This window comes from Arvicanthis niloticus, chromosome 4, assembly GCF_011762505.2.
Source record: "Arvicanthis niloticus isolate mArvNil1 chromosome 4, mArvNil1.pat.X, whole genome shotgun sequence".
In the NCBI taxonomy this organism is placed as follows: Eukaryota; Metazoa; Chordata; class Mammalia; order Rodentia; family Muridae; genus Arvicanthis; species Arvicanthis niloticus.
The window spans coordinates 81,148,397-81,170,058 of NC_047661.1; the positions used below are offsets into that span (position 1 = coordinate 81,148,397).

The window sequence follows — 21,662 nt, forward strand, 5'->3', positions numbered from 1 at the left end:
TTCTCTTCTTTGACCTTTGGTTCCCCTTTATTTCACTTGCATACAGTTCCTCCAGACCCCTCTGCCTGCTGCCCTTCCACCGCTGACACACTGTGTGGACAAATCCCTCAACGGTGTTATATCTGACTTTTTTTCTTCTTAAAAAAATTATTATTCATGACATGATTTATTTTTAGCCCGAAACAACTGCATCCTAAAAATGGAGTTCTTAATGAGACAGAGGCTGGGACAGCTATGCAAGGTATCTAGGGCTTGGCCTCCCAGCCTGTGCCTGGCTCTTGCTCTGTGCGCATGTGTGCATTAAGCCTCCACAGCTTGTTCTGAGCCCACGACTACACAGCTGCAGGACCAAGGAGGGAAGAGCAGCCTCTTTGTTCCCTAACCAAGCTTAGCAACGTCTCCGAGAACCTTTCATCCTGTCTTCCATGATGTCTGTTCTAGGGACTGAGAAACAAGACTTTTCCCAAATGAAGAGGATTTCCCTGCTCTTGGTGGGGTTTTATCTGCTATCCTTTAGTGGGGCAGAAGAGGGGCTGAACTTCCCCACATACGATGGAAAAGACCGAGTGGTCAGCCTTTCTGAGAAGAGCTTCAAGCAGATGTTGAAGAGATATGATTTGCTCTGTCTCTACTACCATGAACCTGTGTCTTCAGACAAGGTCGCACAAAAACAGTTCCAACTGAAGGAGATTGTACTGGAGGTAAGTGAGCGGGGCAGCAGCCACCTGTCTGAGTGAGCATTGGTGCCAGCGTGGCTTTCACAGGGATGTGGGAACAAGGGCAGAGAGAGTATGTGCAGAGGTCTCATGCGTGGTATCCTCACATAAACACAACTTTTCTTCCCTGCAGAAGTGGACTGTAGGTCAAACTCTTAAGATGGAAGGTAGTGAGGGGGTGCACATTGATCCTTCTTTATCCAGGGAGCAGAGCGATCATTGCTCAGGACAAATAGCTGAGGCTTACCCATGCAGCATCAGTGCAAGGCAGTATGGGAGCCTTAGCAGCCAAGCTCCAGAGAGTTGATCTAAATTTCTTCTTTCACAAGTTCTGATTTGTCAGGGGTTCTTGTCCCACCTGTCTCCTTTTTTTTAGAATATTCCATCTATTTTTAAAACCACTGGCTTAAAGGAATCTGAGGGGTTTCCTGTGAGTCCCTTCAGTGCCAGCTCCCCATGCTCTTTCCCAGGCTTTCTTTTGGATCCTGGAGAAGCCAGGGTCCTTTGACCTTGCCTCTGCTCTTGGTCAAAGGGAGAGTGACCATGTCATTTTTCCCAGTCAACTTTAGAGTGTGGGTGTGTGCTCTTCTGGCCTGTGTATTATTTAACAGACAGGATTTTTTTCCCTCAGAAAGTTTTTTATGTGAGTTTTGAGCCCACACTGAAGTAATTTCTTATTTTATCTGTATTATACAACCTGTTGGTCATCTGGCACTGGGAGTGAAGGGATTTCTAATCCTTTGCAAGTGCCACAGAAAGACTCTGCATCTCCTCCTGGACAGCTAAAGGCTACTGACACTTCAAGAACACCCAGGCTGCCAAGATTCCTTCCCAGTCCCATGGCCAGCTCAGCACACAGCTACAGGACTGTGTGAGAATTAGCCAGGCAGTACTTCCAGGACACTCCGGCTAATCGAATAATGCGATTAGCAAACTCACCATAGGAAAAAAAACAGGAAGATTTAAATTCTCAAAAAATGACTATAATAAAATCCAACAAACTACCCAAATATATCAAAGTCACATTAAAAGAGGGAAAATGCATGTCATAATCAAAATGCCCCCTAACCAGCCGAGAGTGGTAGTGTTTAAAAGTATCTCCAGAGCCACCAGCGCTGAGCACTGGAGGCAGGTCTCAGGAGCAGGAAGGAGGCCTGGACTCCCTGGGTGGGGTGGGGGTGGGGGAAGGGTACACCTTTGTAGGACACCTGTCTGATTTTCATAACACAGAACAAAAATGGCCTTGGAAATCCTGTTGGCACCAAGAGGAGTTGATGTGGGCCCCTAAGTTCTCTTCTTAGTCAAAACTACCATTTGTTCTAGGTTTTTCTCCTGTACTTCGAACTTAAACTTAGAAAGAGGTTCTTCTAGCCCTGGGGGCTGCGGCTATTCACTGCAGATGGGACAGTGCAGTCTCAGCCATGATTCTGGGGAGCTCCGGAGAGCCCAGATTCCTGTCCATCTAGTGGCTTAGGAACATAGCTTCCCACATGTCTCACTCTGTTAATCCTGCTTGAACTAGATCACACAGACATTCACAGCACCAAAACACAGGCTTCGTGGGGTGATGCTACTACTGGGGGATACTTGGATTTCTTAAGAAATCAATTTCCATTTTCAGATGGTTCTCACAGTTTAAGAGCCCAGCCCGACCTATGAACATCTCACCTTTCCATTCCCAGTGGAAACAGCTGCAGAATAAATGATTCAGGACAGGAGGGAGGAGCTCTTAGCTTATCACACGAGGGTCACCACATTCTGTTAAAACTCCACATTCACATGGGCACACATGCGTATCTTATCTGTTGTTCTTAGGGAAGACACACACACACACGCGCACACACACACACACACACACACACACACAAAAGGCCCAGAAAAAGCCCCACTCCACACAGCCTGGAGAGGGGCCCTGGAGTACTAACTACTACATGCTGTGGATACAGAGCAACTAAAACACTCAGATGGCTCACAGATTACTTAAAAGGTATAAAACGGTAACAACCGAGGGACAAGTAGTTATCGACCCTCATCTCTGGAGATGCATTTCAAGGTCCCCAGTGGAAGCCCAAGTCTGTCTGTGACAATGTGTCAAAACAGGTCCTGTGTCTTTGGACTTGGCAATTTTCTGGCCTTGCCTCCTGAGTTCTGGGGTCATAGATAATTTGCCATCTTTATAGTATGTTTTCCCATAGGTAACTTCATGCCTGTGGTAAAGTTCAGCTTAGAAGTTAGGCCCACTAAAAGATTAATACAACAAAGAATAAAATGTAACAACCACAGCAATGTTCTAAATGCTCTGTTACCATATATACTGCCCACACCTTTTCCTTCCTCCCTAGATTCTTAAGGAACCTGCCCTCTTTCACTTTACAGCACCTCTCGGGCATGTCTTGGTTGGCAGCATCAATGTTCTTTCGAGGAGAGGCCTCTAGAATGTAAGAGAAGAGTAAGAACAGAGTAGGCTACCATCACATTCAGTTTGCTGAGAAGGCTGGGCAGTAACTGGCAGACAGGTAGTGTATATATCATGGAAACACTGATTGAAGGAAGGAGTCTCCCTTCATGGGCACAAGGGAGCAGTACAATATTTCATCCCAATACTCAGAATGGCATGCGGTTTAAAGTTTATTTCTATTTAAATTGCCCATTTCTGGCTATTTACAAGCAGTGTGGCTGAGAGCTTAGAGAAAGTTAAAAAAAAAAAAAAGTGGGGGTGGGGGTCAGGGAGGGATTCCTGTGTAAGGTTTTCTGGGCATGCCCAGTAAGAGGAACTTTGTGTGGTTACATGGATGGTTTGACAGGGGAAGGCTGGTCATGAGGTGAGTAGGAATTTCCCTGTGAAACAATAAGGGGAGGGGAGGAGGGAACAGAGAGAGGAAGAGGCCACCGCTCTGAAATAGCTTCTGTGAGCTTTTCCTTAAAGTTTATCCAGGGAGCCCTGACTGTCTTAGAATAAGGGTGTTTTTGGTTTTGGTTTTGGTGTTTTGCTTTGTGGTCTGGGTCTAACTCCCAGGCTTTGGGTCAGTGCACACATGATGTGCTGCATGGCTCCCTATGCATGCTTGAATGGAGGAAACAGCTCAAAAGGAACCCTCTAGATTATTCTGCACACCTCACTTCATGGATGTGGCTGTTACTGGAGTTATGTCAGAACCTTGGCCCTGAGAGCAGTAACAACCTATGCTCAACTACCAGTCATAATTAGCCCCATTAAAGAGACAAGCAAAAATGAGAAAGAGAAAAGGGAGACTTATCCAGCGTGGCCAGACTAGGAAAAGGAACAAAGGGATTCAGTGACACCAAAATTTCATCTTTGGGGTCCTGGCAGGAGGTTTAGGTTTAAACAGAAGGCGAGAGGCTAAGCAGTCCCACTCAGGGTGAGGTCTCTCCATCATCACTGACTGAGATCTAGGCTGTCCAGCAAGGGGGTGTGGGAAGTTGTCAGAAGCATGTGAAATCACTTCCTGAGACTAGGATCCTCGCTGGCTGGCACCAGACTTCAGTGTTTTTCTTTTTCCAGACTACTATTCCTGGGGAAATGCCCGGTTTGGGGGTCCATTGTTTCAGTTGTCTGACAGTCTTCAGGAAGAATATCCCAGGCTCTTTTCAGAGCATCTTCTCCCCTAGGAGAATGGTTGTATGTCCTTCACTTAGATAGTAAGCTCATTTCCTGTCTGGTCTCTTATTAACCACGTAGCACAGGCTTCTTTAGAAATTCAAAATATAAAAAAAATTAAGTGGATGAAGGATGCCATAAAAACCCTCATGGCCAAATGAGCATGGTCAGTACTCTGACAGCTGTTCCCAGAGCTTTTGCTATGCCTAAACATGCAATTCCAGTCAGAATTGCAGTATTCACACAGCCTTGTTTCCTGTCTTATTCTACATCACTAAAAAGTTTGTGTTTGTAAACATAAAGTCAGCACCAGCATAGTATTCCGTTGTATAGCTACACACATTTCAAAAGATAGTTTTTCTATATTTTTAGGTTCTGGAACAATTTTCAAAGCATTTTTAAAAATTAGTCTGTTTAGATTTTCAAAGTTTTAATCAACATTTTTGGGTTTTGTTTGTTTGTTTTTGTTTTTGAGACAGGGTCTCACTTTCCAGCTCTGGCTGTCCTGGAACTATGTAGACCAGGCTGGCTCTGAACTAACAGAGATATGGCTGCCTCTACATCCTGAGTGCTGGAGTTAAAGGCATGTGCCTCCATGCCTGGCTTGAAAATTATTTGCCATTCATGTATTTTTTTCTTCCATAAATGATTTATCTATGCCATTTCCCCGTTTTTCTATTGTGGCATCAATATAAATTAAGGGGAGAGTTGCAGCTTTGTGTGCTGTGTCCTGTCGGGAGATCTGGAAGGTGGGAAGAAACAATAGACCAACCTACAACTCAGTTGCTAGGTGGTGGTCTCAGGGATTTCACGGGCAAATTGATGCTTTAGACAATGAAAACGAGCATTGTGGATCCCTGGATAGACATATCCATCCATCCATCCATCCATCCATCCATCCATCCATCCATCCATATTTAGTGCTCTCAGCAGACACAGAAATCTTAGTGTGTCAAAGTGAACATGGGGGTGGGGGATGGGTGATAAAGAACCAATGCTTTCCTTATCGTGAACAGTTAGAACTGGTCCATTTTTTTCAGGGGTGAACTGGGTCTTCTGGGCTGACCAGCAACCTAGGGTTTTGGCATAGAGGCCAATTGTTTCCGTGGCATCTTAACAGGCTATATCTGGGTCCAAAGATTTGGGGATGCTCTTCAGTATCTCTTCTGAGAACACACCTGTACTTACTGCTTATGATGGTCACCTTGTAAGAAGCTGTGTTTGCATCTCTCATAACAGTTAATGGACATTAAATGGTGTACAACCTATAATTTTTGGAAATGGCCTATTGTAGAGCAAGAAAATCTGTTCTGATGACTGATTTTCCAGAGCTACAATACAGGCAATGCCTGTCTACTATGGTTTTTGTGTGGTCACTCTAGCATAATTTCCTACAGGACCCCGTGGGGAAGTTGGAGGTTGGTTCTATGATCCATGGGTAAAAACAGAACATTAGTGTTAAACTGTGGATCTCAGGGTTCTGCAGCTCTTAGACGAGTCTCCTAGGCCATTTTGCCTAGTCTTCAGTATCCCTCACAGTTGAGTTCCCCCTCATAAGTATGTGTGTCAGTTCCTGTGATGGTTTGAACATGTTTGGCCTAGGGAGTGGCACTATTTGGAGGTGTGGCCTTGTTGGAAGAAGTATTTCCCTGTGGGCATGGGCTTTAAAACCCTCATCCTAGCTGCCATTGGAACAATAAGTGGGACTCTTAGCTCCTCCAGCTCCATGTCTGTCTAGATGCTGCCATTCTCCCACCTTGATGATAATGGGCTGAACCTCTGAACCTGTAAGTCAGCCTCAATTAAATGTTGTCTAAGAGCTGCCTTGGTCATGGTACCTGTTCACGGCAATAAAACCCTAACTAAGACAGTCCTCGTTTGATCTGTATGCCAGTGGAAAATCTTTAGCTTAATGTTACCGGAGTCTCCTCAGACACAGCAATGCATCTAACATCATTGATAGGTCTCAATGTTTTGGTGGTTTGAATAAAGACATCCCCCCCCCCCCCCGCCCCATGTCTCATATGTTTGAATGGTTGGTTCCCAGTTGGTAGAACTGTTTGGAAGGATTTAAAAGTGTGACTTTTTGGAGGAGGTCCAATGTCACTGGGAGTGAGCTTTGAGGTTCAAAAGCCTGCGCCATTTCAGTTATCTCTTTCTGCTTCATGGTTGTTGCCTAAGTATGTAAGCTCTCAGTTACCGTTCCAGCACCATGCCTGCCTGCCTGCTGCCATGCTCACCAGTGATGGCCACTACTTTACTCCTCTGAAGCCATAAGCCTTAAGTTAAACACTTTCTTTTGTAAGTTGGTTTGGCCCTGTGTTTTGTCACAGCAATAAAAATGTAACCAAGACACATTCATGAGCTCTAAGAACACCAGCACCCTTCTATGCCCATCCTTGTGTGCAATAAGGAAGCCAGAGAGCTTGAACTCTGTGTTGTGTACTCATTACCTGATCAGAGCAAAGCGCAAAGATTCACCCCCTTAAACCACATCTGTAAGATCAACCATATAGCTTTAAACACATTGAATTAAAAGAACCAAGTGAAAGCAAACGAGTAATCAGAAGCTCAAGTACACACGAGCTTCTGTGCTATCGAAGCTGTACGGGAATCGGTGTCTTTGGTTATGCCCGTTGCAGAGAGGGAAATTCATCCCTGTGCAATACAGCTGGTTTCACCCAAAATGGATCCTTCATCTGCTTCTGGAATTTTCCAACATCATCCTAGCCTGTTTCAGTAATTCTCAGCTAACACCTAAGGAGCTTTTATTAAAATACCCACAGTTCATGCCCTACATTCTGTTTCATTGGGATAGGTAAGGGAGGATGTCTAGACACTACATATTTTTTCATATGTATTTATTTATTTGTGTCTGTGCACACTGTGGTGTGTGAGAAGAAATCAGAAAACGACATCTGGGAGTCAGTTCTCTCCTTGGTGACAAGTGCCTTTACGTGTTGAGTCATCTTGGCAGTTTCCCGAGTTTACTTTTTATACTTAAATTTTCTCACTCTGAACAAAGTACATACTTTTAAACATTGTTTTTAAGTTTAGAGGTTTATTATATTTATTCGTGTGTGTGTGTGTGTGTGTGTGTGTGTGTTGTGCCTGAAGAGACCAGAAGACAGTTTCTGTTCTCTAACAGCTAAAGTTGTAGTTGATTTTGAGGCACACAACATGGGTACTGAGAAATGAACTTCATTTCTATGGAAGAATAGCAAGAGCCCTTAAATGTTCAGCCATCTCTCAATCCCCTTGTTATTTGTTTGTTTGTTTGTTTGCTTGCTTGCTTTCTTATTTATTGTGTGGGCACGGCCCATATTAGACAGTGAGCATGCAGAGGTCATTGGACAAAGTGTGTGAGTTCTCCCTTATTATTATATGGATTCCAGGGATGGAACTCAGGTCCTCAGGCTTGGTAGTAAAGGTTTAACACTGTGCCATCTGCCCAGCCAGACACCACAATTTTTGAGCGTGGTTACTCTTGTATGTCCAACTGTGAGTGAAGTAGAACATTCTCTGGGTGATGCTAACGTAGAGCCAAGTTTGAGGACCACCTAAGTTTTGCTACTAAACACATAAACCTCATGGCACTGCATTCCTCAAGAGTATGTTGGAAACAGAGGCTTTCAGAGCCCATTCTAGAATCAGAATGTATTTAAATGGGATTTCCAGAATATTTGTAGGCACACTAAGGTTTACAAAGCACTGAGTGGGTCTGTTGGGCTCAAGAAATTATCTATATAACCAAACATTCCGTTGCATCTGTTTGACTTCTGCTCTTTGGACTCCACTGAATGATGTCGGCCTGCTGGTATACCTCTGGTTTTGTATGTTAAGCTAGGTCTTGGGGGTACAGTAATTCAACACGACTGTGGAACTCAGCCAAGTCTCTCAGGTTTCTCCTATTGACCCCTACCTCATGGTTGGAAGAGTTTTCTCAGAAGAGAATAATATGGGTATTTAAGGAGTCTTGCCTTCTTTGAGATGTTTTCCATTGAATTGCCTGTATTTCTGGGACCAAATCAGAAGGTGACCTTCAAAGGGTGCCTTAGGGAGGACTCAGAAATTAGCTGAGAAAGAGAACATGTCCGTTTGGCTGCTGTGCCTTTATATTCCTTTCCCAAGACAGAGGAAGCATCTGAGGACAGTGGGAACATGTGCATGTAGGACATGAAGATGCCTTGATGAGTGATGGGGACATGAAGATGACATGATAACCGATGGGAATTATGGGGAGTGGCTTAGGGAAGACTGGAAAGTGCTCTGTGGTATGAAGCTAAGTTGTCCTTTCATCTCTGCATCAAGTAGTCATCTCACCTGCAGAGGCAGGTGACATGGCCTCTGATGTCTATGAAGTTCCTCTTGTGTAAATGATAAAAAGCAGTTTCCTTTAGATATATGTTTAAGTGTCACTGTCTTAGTCAGTGTTCCACTGCTGTGAAGAGACACCATGACCATGGCAACTTGTTTAAATGACATTTAGTTGGGGCTGGCTTATGGTTTCAGAGGTTTAGTCCATTATCATATGGCAGGGAGCACAAGAGCATGTCGGTAGACATGTGCTAGAGAAGTAGCTGAGAGTTCTACATCCATATCTGGAGGCAGCAGAAAAGAGAGACTGAGCCTGGAATAGGTTTTTTGGAACCTCAAGGTCCACCTCCAGTGACACACTTCCTCCAACAAGGCCAAAACTCCTAATCCCTCTCAAGTAGTATCACTCCTTGACGACCAAACATTCATTAATATGAACCTATGGGGGCCATTCTTATTCAAACCACCTACAGTATCTTATCAAAGAAGTCACCTCCCTGCTCATGAATATACACACACTCTCCAAGATGCCTCCTCTTCCTCCTCCTCCTCCTCCTCCTCCTCCTCCTTTTCCTCTTCCTCCTCCTCCTCCTCTTCCTCCTCCTCTTCTTCCTTCTTCTCTTCCTCCTCCTCCTTCTCTTCTTCTTCCTCTTCCTCCTCTTCCTCCTCCTTGTCCTCCTCCTCCTCTACCCTTCTTAATTTTTCCATAATACTTGGGTGACATCTTTCGCTCAGTGTGATACTTTCTATAGCAAGTGAAATTTACAAAGTTCAGGACTTTTTCCTGGTCACCAGTTCCAGCATCTGGATCATGGTCTAATATTGTGGGTATTCTGCAATATTTTTAAACAAATATTGAAGAAAAGGAGGAGAAGAGAAATAGTATTGAATGTGTTTTGGAGCCAGGCCCATGGCAGAGCCTTGCATATAGTAGCTTATATAATTCTTGTATTCCCACATTACAGAGAAATCAGAGGGCCGGGCGGTGGTGGCGCACGCCTTTAATCCCAGCACTTGGGAGGCAGAGGCAGGCGGATTTCTGAGTTCGAGGCCAGCCTGGTCTACCGAGTGAGTTCCAGGACAGCCAAGGCTATACAGAGAAACCCTGTCTCGAAAAACCAAAAAAAAAAAAAAAAAAAAAAAAAAAAAAAAAAAAAAAAAAAAAAAAAAAAAAAAAAAAAGAGAGAGAGAGAAATCAGAGAGTTAAGGAATAATTGCCCAAATTGCAAAGCTATGAAATTACAACATAGCATGAAGCAGGATTTAAATCAAGACCTATTTGGTTCTGACAGCATGTGAAAGCATGTTCCCTCCACTACCCCACAGAACAGCTGAATGAGATGGTTTCAGGTTTGTAAGCAGTACCAAGTTATGACAGTACGTGCCCGATACTTTGGATTTTCACCCACACATAGAAATACTAAATTGTACCCTGGCCTCTGTGTGACTGACTCCCAGGTGGTTACTTAGTGTAAATGGGTAAGAGCTTAACCCCCAGCTAGACTTGAATGAATGGATGATGATGGATGAATGGATGGACACATGGAGAAGAGATGGGAAAGCAGAGGAATTATACACATGTGTGTACACCTGTGTATAATTCTTGATTTCTTTTTTAAATTAAATTATTCATTTGGCGAGTATATACCATGGTACACAGGCCAGAGGACAACTTTTGGCAGGCTCTTTTTCTTTCTATCATGTGTGTCTTGGGAATCAAACTCAGGTCATCAGGTTTAGTGGTTAGTCTCTTTACAAACTGAGCTGTCTCTCCAGCCTGAGTGTTTGTTTTTGTTTGTTTGTTTTATTTTTTTAAGTACAGACTAGAACAAGAGGTCGAATCTGTTAGATCCTGGGATCTGTGTGCTCTCCTTTGCTTCTTCCCACTAAAAAATGGGTAAAACATGTTTTTTGTTTGTTTGTTTGTTTTCCCAAACCTTGGGACTCTCAGTCCAGCATGTATCTGTGCACACGGGCAGAGAGCCCCACGCTTTTTAGGCTGACCCTGCATTCCGAGCCTATTTAGCACTGGCAAATGTCCCAGTAGCTGCTCTTCCAAACCCCAAGGCAGAATGAAGTTGCTGGAGTCAAGTAGATCTACAGATGGAATGATGTGGGAATACTGGGCAGAGAAGAGCAACACACACAGGACTCGGGGATGTCTTCCAACTTCTCCCCGCCCAAAGACTGCCCTCTTCAGTCTCACACCTGCTCCACTCCGAACCAAATCGATGAGCTCAGGCTTATTTTGGGTTTTGGCTTTGAGAACGAGTCCTCGAAGAGAGCCTGTGCTATCCCAGGAGAATCATTTTCCCTCACCACTCCCCACCCCCAGCTCTCTGTTGCCGTGGGACTAGAGAATGGGCCTTTGCTGGGCACTTTATATAGTGTAGGTGATCCTGGGGGAGTACGGATTCAGTTGACCATAGTTAAGCCTTCCCTGTACAGAATCAATGAAGAAATAAAGATTTTACAAATGGAGGACTGGCAAAATGGCTCAGTGGTTAAGGCTGATTACCACATAAACTTAATAATCTGAGTGTGATCCCTGGAACCCATGTAAGAGTGGAAGGAGAGGAAACTGTCCTCTGACCTCCACATGCATAGTGGAACACATGAACCCCATGTGCCTCCACATGTATTGTGCACATGCACACACTAATAAAAACAATTATTGATGAATGGGAGACACTCTGAACTGACCCGCGCTGTATTTAGAACCTTTACACTGCTCCCATCCTGCAAAATTCCTCGGTGACACTCAGACCTAAGCAGGACGTGTAAATCCTGCTCTGTTCATCAGAACCATAGTTCATCTAGAAGCTTCTCCATCCGGGAACACAGTCTTGTGTTCTCAGGGTAGACACCGCACTCACACGATTTTAAATGGGGCCATTTCCGGCATCACGAAAATATGGTAAGAATTCTTATACTACAAAGCAGTCAAAGAAGAAGGCACAGGGGCTGCTGGAGAAATCAGAAGACCTTTCATCCTCGTTGCAGCCCTGCTATCTTGCAGTGGGCACTTTGCAGGTTGGTGTGGGATATGTGATGTGACCATCAGTCCCAGCGTACAGGTAAGATCACGTGCTCTCCCTAGAAAGCCAGTTCAGCCTGAAGAGCTGACATGTTTGAAGAAGCCTCAGCAGCTTCCATGGTTTCTAAGCTTCATGCAGCAGGCATGAGTTATCCATGAGAGCTGTCTCTGCTTGGACAGCCACTCAGGAAGGCATCCAGCACGCCATCTTGCAATGTAGTGGACTGGCAAGACATCGAGTGTCCAAGGTGCCTGGTTCCAGGAGCTCCCTCCTGCTGCCAGGTACCCAAACCAGGCAGCCTTTCCTCCCCATCTGCTGTGTTCTGGGCTGTCCCTACCAGGCTCATCTGCCTCGGCCTTAACCCTTCCCCACAGCCATCCTAGTTCAGCATATCAAGCTATTAGATGATCACACACCTGCAATTTACCTATGTAGCAAATGAGTTCGAGTCTGTGTGTTAGCAGTGTGGCTGCAAGCAGGACAGGATTCTCCAAGGCTGAGTACTTGTTTTATAAAATATTCCAGTGGCCACAATATAATGGTCACTTATAATGGTAAAACAGACACAAGACACATGTAAACTGTCTCACATAAGTTTGGTGCCCAGTTAAAGACTGCTTTTGAATTGTCCATCGACATCCCATAAAATCTCCCTCTCCACATAAGCTGGCTTTCCATGTTATCTGCTATCATTAGTAGATGCTATCAGAATATTCTAGTCAGAATTTGTTGTTGCTGTTGTTGTTTTGTTATTTTGATTTTGGAGACAGAGTTTGCATATGTCACCCAGACTGACCTTGAATGTGTCCATTGGCCTCAGCCTCCTGAGTGCAGGGATCCAGGTAAACTCAGCATTTCATAAATTCAGCCAAGCAGGAACAGACTTCTGCTTTTCAATGTCCACCATAGACAGAGAAGTTTAAGTCATTCATGTATGTGTAGGAGGTCTCTCCACGGGTGGGGGACCTGCTCCTTCCCTTTCTCATGAAGGATGGTATAAACCAAGAAAAAGTGATTCAGAAAGAAGTCTTCTTTATCTGCTCCCAGAAAGGCTCTGGGTTCTCTCTCTCTCTCTCTCTCTCTCTCTCTCTCTCTCTCTCTCTCTCTCTCTCTCTCTCTCTCTCTCTCTCTTCCTCCCTCCCTCCCTCTCCCTCCCCTTCCCCCCATCTGTGTGTCTGTGTCTGTGTCCGTGTCCGTGCCTGTGCCTGTGTCTGTGTCTGTGTATGTAGCATGCAGGGGACCCTCCTGCCAGACTGTTCCTCCATAGCCCTCAAGAACAGAGCTCTGCTAAGAGCATTAGGAAAGGGCATGGCCTAGTCCCATGTTATTAAATAATTAATCAATTTATTTATTATATGGTGTTGGAGATCAAGCCAGAGCCTGGCTTATACTAGGCAAATGTTCTACCACTGTGTTTCTAGCTCCAATTATTACTATAAGATTAATTTTGTAAAAAAAAATACCTTTGTTGTTAGCTTGTGTGTGTGTGTGTGTGTGTGTGTGTGTGTGTGTGTGTGTGTGTTTTAACTGGAAATCAAACCCATTTTTTTTTTTTTCTGTGAAAGGCTCTTGTTAGTATAAAATGGATAAACAAAAGCTCTGACCTCCAGGGACAGCCTTCCTCATTCTGTCATATTGGATATCACCCAAGGCTGTGCAGCGAGAGGCTGTGCTCATATACTAGAAGCCGTGTAGAGCAAAGGCTCTCACCATATGGGGGCCCAGGGCTCTGCATGAGATCTGATCAGAAATGTTTGTTCTGAGGGTTCCATCCCAGACATGCTGAGTGAGAAGCTCTGATTGGGCTCCATGAGTTGTGTTAGCATCAGTTTTCCTTGCAAGAGGTGCTGCTGTGTGCTTGTGGCCAGGGTAAGGCTTAGAATAGAGCTTCCCCTGCAATAGTCTGACAGGAAGTAAGCCATCAGTGAGCACTTGCATACAGGTTGTGCCAGCAACAGTGGCTCTTGTTTTTTTTTTTTTTTAGAAGAGAAACGTGAAGATCAAGGAAGCTATAACTTGCTCAGCTCACAGCTGGTCATCAGTAGAGCCAGGGCATGGGCTCGGTCTCTCTGGCTCCCTCTGCAGAAGTAGGTTGCAGTGGAGGAGAGTATAAGTTAAGTCTGGTTCTTCCTCCCCACCCCATGCTCCCAGAAAGAAGACTCAGTCTCAAAATATATTTACAAATACCTTGGCCATATAGCTAGGTTCTTCTCTGACTAAATTATAACTTAAAATAATCCACTTATTCTAATCTACAATTTGTCACATGGATGGTTACCTGTGCTCAGGCACTATACATTTGTCTGGTTACATTTCTCTAGGCCAATATTCCTGCCTGGCACTATCCCAGAATCCTTTCTGCCTCCTAGACGTTCCACCTCCTATTTCCTGCCTAAGCCATCAAATTTATTATTGACAGGGGTCACATCCATACAGGCACAAAATATTTTCTTTACAGAGAGCTGGGATTCTGGAGCAATGTCAGGTCTGGGCTTTCAGTGTGGTTGCTTAAAAACTCTGGACAAGTTGATTAGCCTCTCTGTTTCTCCATTTCCTCATCTGCAAAGCTGTGTCTTGGGAGACTTTTATGAAGATTCCAAAAGGTAGTTGGTGCTGTAGTTGGCAAAGTGAACACCCATTTAGTGCTATGTTTCCTTTTTAACATTAATTATCTGTGTGTGTGTGTGTGTGTGTGTGTATGTGTGTGTGTGTGTGTGTGTGTGTATGCGTGTGTGTGTGGTGTCTGAGAGGGAGTGAGAGAGAGAGTTTATGTGTGCATTCATGTGTTCATGTCATAGTACATATATGGAGATCAGAGGACCACTCTGTGGAGTCAGTTGTCCCCTTCCATCATCTGAGTACTGAGGATCAAATTCAGGTCCAGCTTAGTGACAAGTGCCTTTGCCACTGAGCCATTCCACTGTTCCCCTAATTGGTGCTTTACTGTAGTTGTTTTATAGACTTTCAGCCTGGAGAGAGACAGCAAACACACCCCAAAGTGCCAATAAAGCAAACCAGCAGCCCCCCCCCCCCCCCGCACTTCCAAGAGCTACCCAACACCAGCTTCAAAAGGCTTCAGTGCGTGCTTGGTTCTCATAAATAGCTGCCCCCTTCCCCAGCAGGCCTCCTTGGTGGACATAATGTGTGCCAACTGCCAAGTTATACATAGCCCAGGCCTTGGTTGAGAGTGGCCAAAAGTGAGAGATTACGGGAGATAAACGTGGGCTCTCATGTTTCAGGGGACACACGGATTTGAATACTTGGGCCTGTTGCCAGATAGTGTCCGGGAGAACAGGCTTCTCCAACTCTTGGCTTGCTTGGAAAGGACAGCAGTGTAGCCAGCATATTTTTAATGGCTGGCCCGAGGGGCATTCACTTTGAACAGAGATCTGCAGAACCCTCAGGCTCCTTATTTTGATGTTTGTGGAATCTTGAGACTGCAGAAAAGCACAGCCGCATCCCTCTGAGTCACCCTCTCCAGTGTCCCCACTGGTCACATTACCCGCAGCCAGGAAGGACATATCTGTTTTTGTCCATAAAGACAGGTCTTGGGAAGTGTCTTCATTTCTGCCCCTGTGTTAGAGCTGGTAAGTCCTTTAAAGGGACTTGGGATGCCCACACAGACCTGTTGGATGCCCTGTCCTCTGAGGCCCAGGGTCAGGCAGCAGGGGGGACATGCCCCGTCTCACAGCATTGCTCACTGACTTCCTTTAATGGACAAACTTCTGGAACAAGCAAGCCACACCTGCTGCAGCCTGTCCTCACCACCCACTAGACTGTCCAGTTCCCTGCTTTGGCTTTTGTCCCGGCTTTTCTTTACAAGGTCATTGGTGACTTTCCAGTTTAGAAGAGAGACCTGATGGGGGTCCTGCCCTTCCTGGACTCCCGGAGATGCCATGCCTTAGTGACTTTAGAGTCAGGGTACCACAGTGATTCTTTCATGCCTTTCACCTTATGAACAGCCTCCTTGCACAGGATAGGTGCTTCTTCAGGCACACTGTCTCTCACACAACCAGCTCCAGCCTCCGGCTTTCTCATGACTAGCCCCAAGAATGCCTCCTCCTCTCCCATCTCCATTTTGGGTAGCTTGAGTGCCTTCTGTGATCATGAATTCACTGCAGTTCTATCTGTTCTGAGAAGCTAGTCCTAGTTCTGGAACATTCTCTTGCTGTTACCGTTTGTCCTTTATTCTATTTTCTGGGTAGAGAGCCTGACTCTCCTTATGTCCCCTCTCCTTTGTTCTCTCTCCCCAATCTCTCTCTCAAGTCAGTGAAGAGCCTCTGGTGAGTCCCAGCTCACATGACCCACCACATAGGCAGTTGCCTCTCCATGATTCCAGCCCTTTGTCTGAGACCAGAGCCAGTTCTGTCTGAGACCACAGCACCTGCCAGCCACCTGGATGCCTATTCCTTCTTCTGTCTGGCCTGGGACCTCAGATCTATTTTCTCTGAACTCAGATCAGCCTCGCTGTTCTACTTAGCTCCAAATTATAACTTTCAACCACAATATCCAAAGTCTTCATTCTCCTTTTTTACATACCTTAAACATAGGATCTTATTTTATTTTACTGGTTTTTGGAAACAGGGTTTTTCTGTGTAGTCTTGGAATTCACTCTGTAGACCAGGCTGGCCTCGAACTCAGAGATCCACTTGCCTCTGCCTCCCAAGTGCTGGGATTAAAGGAGTGTGCCACCACCGCCCGGCTAACACAGACCTCTTTTTAGCTTCCTCAAACACAGTCTGCTTCACTCAGTTAGCTTGTTCTGGTCCAACCCTTAACACGCGCACCTTCAAACCTAGGCTGACACTGTTCCTAACTCCTGGATGTACACACTCCTTCTGCTTGTCCTATCCAATGTCTCACTGGCCTCTGCTCTTACAGGGAATCTCCCTTTTAATTTGCTCATTTATTTGAGGCACTAATTTGGGGATCAGCCCAGCTACTCTCCTGAGTGTTAGAGATAGCACGGGGAGGAAGGCACACACAGCCATGGTGGAACCTGCAGGAGCAAACACCAAAAGAAGAGAGACAATAATCATGGGCAAACAAAGGGATAGCTGCAGAGGAAAAGCTTGCGGCACCCGAGTAAGCACTGAATTGGGAGTGGGGGTCAGGGGACCCCTTCTGGGGAACTAACATATCCAATTGTACTACAGAGGTAGCAGCATTGGTAAAGAATGGTGAGAGGGGTCTTCCGGATGGAGCAAAGGGCACATGCAGATGCAGGGAATGGTTTTGTGTCCTTGTAGTGTACTACACAAGATGCGGTGTTCCCAGTGAGGCCGAAGGGGCAGAAGGCCACACGGTGCTGGGCTAGTCACACCCAAAGTGCATGGAAACCAAACCCACAGCACTCATCACAGCCTGCCAGGCTCTGCATGGTTTGCCAGCCCCACCCCCACCCCTGCCCACAAGCTCTCTCTTATGAGACTTCATAGCCTTTAACTTTGCCTTGCTGTTCTGGCTGCCCCCCCCCCTTACTAACTCGTCCTTAGCTAATGATTTTTACTCTTCTGATAATCCAGGCTTTGGCATCTGGGGATCAGTACTGATCCAGAACCCTATTCAGCTATCATACTACTAAGGAGGAAGTTTAGCATCTATTAAGCTCCTACTGTGTGTGAAGAACCATGTCAAGCACTTCATATGCATTATCTCAGTTAATCTTCAAAAGAGACCTGTGGCATAGATACTGATACTGCCTCGGCTGGGCAGTGAAGTCACAGCATAGGCTGGTGACAAAGTCAGCAATCCGGGAGATGACACTAAGTCCCAGGCTCTTCATCACTGGGGTCTAGCAAGCATAGTCACCCACTCATTTAAAGATGACACGCACGTGGACCTCATCATTCAAGCAGCGTGATGAGTATGGTATGATGACTATCTATAAAATATAACACCAGAGAGAGAAAGATATGCCAGAAACACACACTTAGCAGTTTTGAATTATTTATTTATCATGTTATGATAATGTTTATATGGGACTTGGTTAGAAGTCTGTTTGTGTTCAAAGAATCAGCAAAGTCTAGCCAAATCCCAGTGTTTCTGAGAGAGTGAGCAATGTTTCCATTCTGGAAGCTACACATAACCAGCCAACAGATGGGGCTAGTCCCAACGATAGACTCTCAAGTGAGACTATGAAATAACTCATCAATCAGCCCACCAGGGCAAGGCAGTTCAGGAATGGCTGTAAGGGAACAGGAGAAAATCACAGTTGTATATACGGAGTATTCCAGTTTATGGGCATTTAGGAAACATGGAGGCGACCCTTTTTCTCACATAGGACTCAGTGATAACTGCTTCTTGCCTCTCTGGCTCACAAACCATTTGAACTTGTGAAGTAGTCTCACCAATCCATCCAGGAACCCACAAAAGTGCTGACTGTCTCCAAGGAACTGCACAGAATACAGAAGGTGCTTGTTTTTCTCCTTACCGAGGAAAGGGTCACAGTACAGAATCAGGTGATTACACACTGGGTGCCTGAGTTCACTCCTGGGGATGGACCACTGGAATTCTAGGAAGGAAAATGGAGTGAAAGAGGATCTGGGGCTGCTCTCATCATTCAAGGTTGGCTAAGGCTTACAGGAGAGAAGACAAGTTAGGTGGGGGGCTGGGTGAGATGGAGGAGTGTGAGATGTGGGAGTGGGATGGAGGGAACCAAGCCACAGACCAGAAGCAACAGTGACCTGTTTGCCTACTCCAGCCTCCCCAGACATGACTAGTCCTCAGGGACCCAGTTACATAAAAGTAAGCCCAGAGGCCCCAAGTCTCCACCAGAGATACTGGCTCCATTCAGTCCCACAGTACTCTTAAGTGTCTACTAGCCCTGGCTACTGTTGGTTTCAGCTTGTTAAGGGTGCATGCTAGAGCTGATGATAATGAAGCCTAAATGGGCAGGCATTGGGTCTAGTGAGGGTGGAAGTTGGTAGTGATTCAGGTGCTGCAAGGATTGTGAGTCGGGATGCTGAGGAGGAAGAAGAACAGGGAGGAGGAAGGTACATATCAGATAATGTTTTTTCTGGCCCATCTGTGACAGTCTGTTCTGTCTATACATATATGGCATAGGACAGTGATAGGTACTTACCACTCCAGTATGCAGAAGTTCCATATAGATATTGAGATACGAAAGAGTATGTTTTATGTGCCCAGGAGAGGAACACATTTGTGCTTACCTAAAGTTGCCATTCTTTTCTCTCTCTCTCTCTCTCTCTCTCTCTCTCTCTCTCTCTCTCTCTCTCTCTCTCTCAAATTATTGTTAATATTCACCTCTTACACTACATGGTGAGAGATCAAAAGAAGCCAGGATGAGCCCACACTTGGAACAGTGCTGTGTAGCTTTCAGAAGTGACAGTCATTAATAGTTGTGCTTTCCAGAGCCTGACGTGAGAGCTGAGGCATCACAACCGCGGGTGTGGCTGTGCGGTTTAAGAGAATGTGCATTCCTGAGCCCCGCCCCAGCTCTATTTTCTATAGAAGCACCATTTTAACAGAGCCCCAGGTCATTCTTGTGCATACTGAAGTTTAATAGCTGCTGTCAGAGAGGCGCAGGCTGGAGAAGAGAGACTTTACTGTACTGCAAGGCTGGGTCTTGTGACTTTGAATGATTGACAGGGGAACATTCGTTTACGATTTTGACTTCAGTAAATAGGACAGTGTGGCTGGAAATTTTTAAAAAAGGGATTTTATTAGGAAAATAAAACACAACATGGTCTGATGGATCACATGCAATAGTTTATATACCCAGTATTTTTGCAAAAACACTGGCTTGGGGGACCTCAGGAAAGTACGCAGTGAAACACAGCACGGTTCTAGTCGTGATGACTCAGCCTTCCCAGTTTCAGACAAATCCAAGGAAAGAGAAAGCTCTAGGGTGGGCAGGGTGTCATTTGTTGCCTGCTCCTGGGGTCCACCCTGACCACCTGCATTTAGATGACATTCTGTTCAGTATCCTTAGTCTTAAGAGGAAGGGGAGTGGTTTGGAGTCAGAAAAGAGAGAAAATAAGACAGATGACTAGGAAGCATGGATAGGCCAAAACCGACCTTAGGCAGTCTAACTGGCAAGGGAGTAAGTAGAAGGAGGGGAAGGCACAGGAACGGAGGAGGGCAGAGCCACAGAACAGAGGGTACTAGGACTTAGCCCTTGCAGAGCCAAATAGTCTATGAGTTACTCGGTGGAGTTAAGGAACCCCAAAAGGGTTGTAGATTGCACAGATCAAACTGCAAAATACAAAATAGAATTAGAAGGACGGAAAGGGAAAATAGATATATCAGTAAGACAGATGCAAATAAATAAAATGGAACAAGAATAAACAAAAACACCAGATAAGAAGCAAGGTACTAGCCTCAAAAAACAAACAAACAAACAAACAAACCCCCAAAAAACAAAACAAAACAAAACAAAACAAAAAAAAAACCCAAAAAAACCCCAGGAGAGTTCTCACTGGTTGAGTAAGGAAGCCTAAGGAAATGAAAGGTCAGATGAATGGGAAAGAATCAGGTTTCTCCATGATTAGCTTTTCTTCACAGAAAGCTCCCAAAATTCCAAAGAAAGAAAGATGTCTTAGAATCAATGAGTTCAAGGTGAGAAAGCTACACAATAAACATAAAAGTGCAATGATATATTCTGTACTAGAAAGAGTACAGATTCAAAAACTAAAAATACACCACTATGGTGCAAAGGACTCCCAATATTTAGATTAAATTTAACAAAACTTGCACTAGATTTGCATGCTGAATTGAGTGTGTTGGTGCATATTAGTAGTCCCAGCACTTGGGAGGTGGGGGCGGGAGAATCAGAAGTTCAAGGCCAGCCTGGACTGCATGAGACACTGTCAAAAAACAAAACAAAACAAAAGGCTTATGTACTCGGAGCTGAAATGCTAATGGAAAAGTCATGAACAAATGGAGAGATACGGCATCTTCCCCCATTGACAGACAACACTCTGAAGACGCCACTCTATTCAACATGATAGGAGAGTTAATACAGTTATGTCTTATATACATGCATATGTACATACAACACAACATAATATAATATAATAATAGCATAGTTGTCCAAACCCTAGGAGGATTCCTTTTGTGTATAAATAAGATTATTCTGAAGTTTCTGTGTAAGACAAAAATTACCAGTCAAAGCAACCCACAAAAAGAATTGATTGGAAACACAACTCCTGTGTGTTTTTAGGACTTAACTCACAGAGGCTACATCCTGGCCTGTGTGGTGTGAACAGAAGGACAGACAGAATGGAGACAGCAGAGTTAGACACTCCCCCACCCCCACCCCACACACAGATGTGTCAACTGTGTCTTGATAAAGGCATGGACTAAGTGCAGGGGATGGAAGGTTATCTACAAATGGTGCTGGGGTCAACTAGCACAAAAGGAAAAAGGCCCAGACTGTCTCACAGCTTCTAGGACTTCATCAAAATAATCTGTGTCCCATAGAACAAAAAGTAAAGCGGTAAGACTTTTAGAGAAAAGATAGTGCTGTTCAGAATTTAGCACTTGGCCTTGACACTAAAAATTGCATTTATAGCCAGGCACAGTGACACATACTTTTAATCCCAGCATGTTGGAGGCAGAGTCAGATAGTTCGAGGACAGCCTGATCCACATATTGAGTTCAGCCATAGCTATGTAGTGAGATCCTGTCCAAGAAAAAGAAAAGCAAAACAAATGAAAAATTGCTAAATTAGACTTCATGGAAGTTAAATTCTCTGTTTGTGTGTTGGAGGTGGTGTGCATGTTTTCATGTGTGCATGGCTGCTTCAAATGCTTTCTGGCCTATTTTGTGTGTGTGTGTGTGTGTGTGTGTGAGAGAGAGAGAGAGAGAGAGAGAGAGAGAGAGAGAGAGAGAGAGAGAGAGAGAGAGAGAGAGAGAGAATGTCTCTTGCTAAATTTGGGGTTCAATGACTCGTAGACTAGCTGCCCAGGAAGCCTCAGGGATCCACTTGCCTCTGCATCCCGAGAGCTG

General features: G+C 45.0%; 1 protein-coding gene across 1 annotated transcript in view; it reads left to right on the top strand.

Annotated features, from left to right (window-relative positions):
* The first annotated feature begins 281 nt into the window (after window positions 1–281).
* Casq2 (calsequestrin 2) overlaps window positions 282–21,662 on the top strand; it is a 60,807-nt gene continuing 39,426 nt past the window's right edge. The window contains exon 1 of the mRNA XM_034501372.2: window positions 282–701. Coding sequence (XP_034357263.1) covers window positions 426–701 — 276 coding nt within the window. The 5' untranslated portion in view covers window positions 282–425. The remainder of the gene's footprint in view (window positions 702–21,662) is intronic.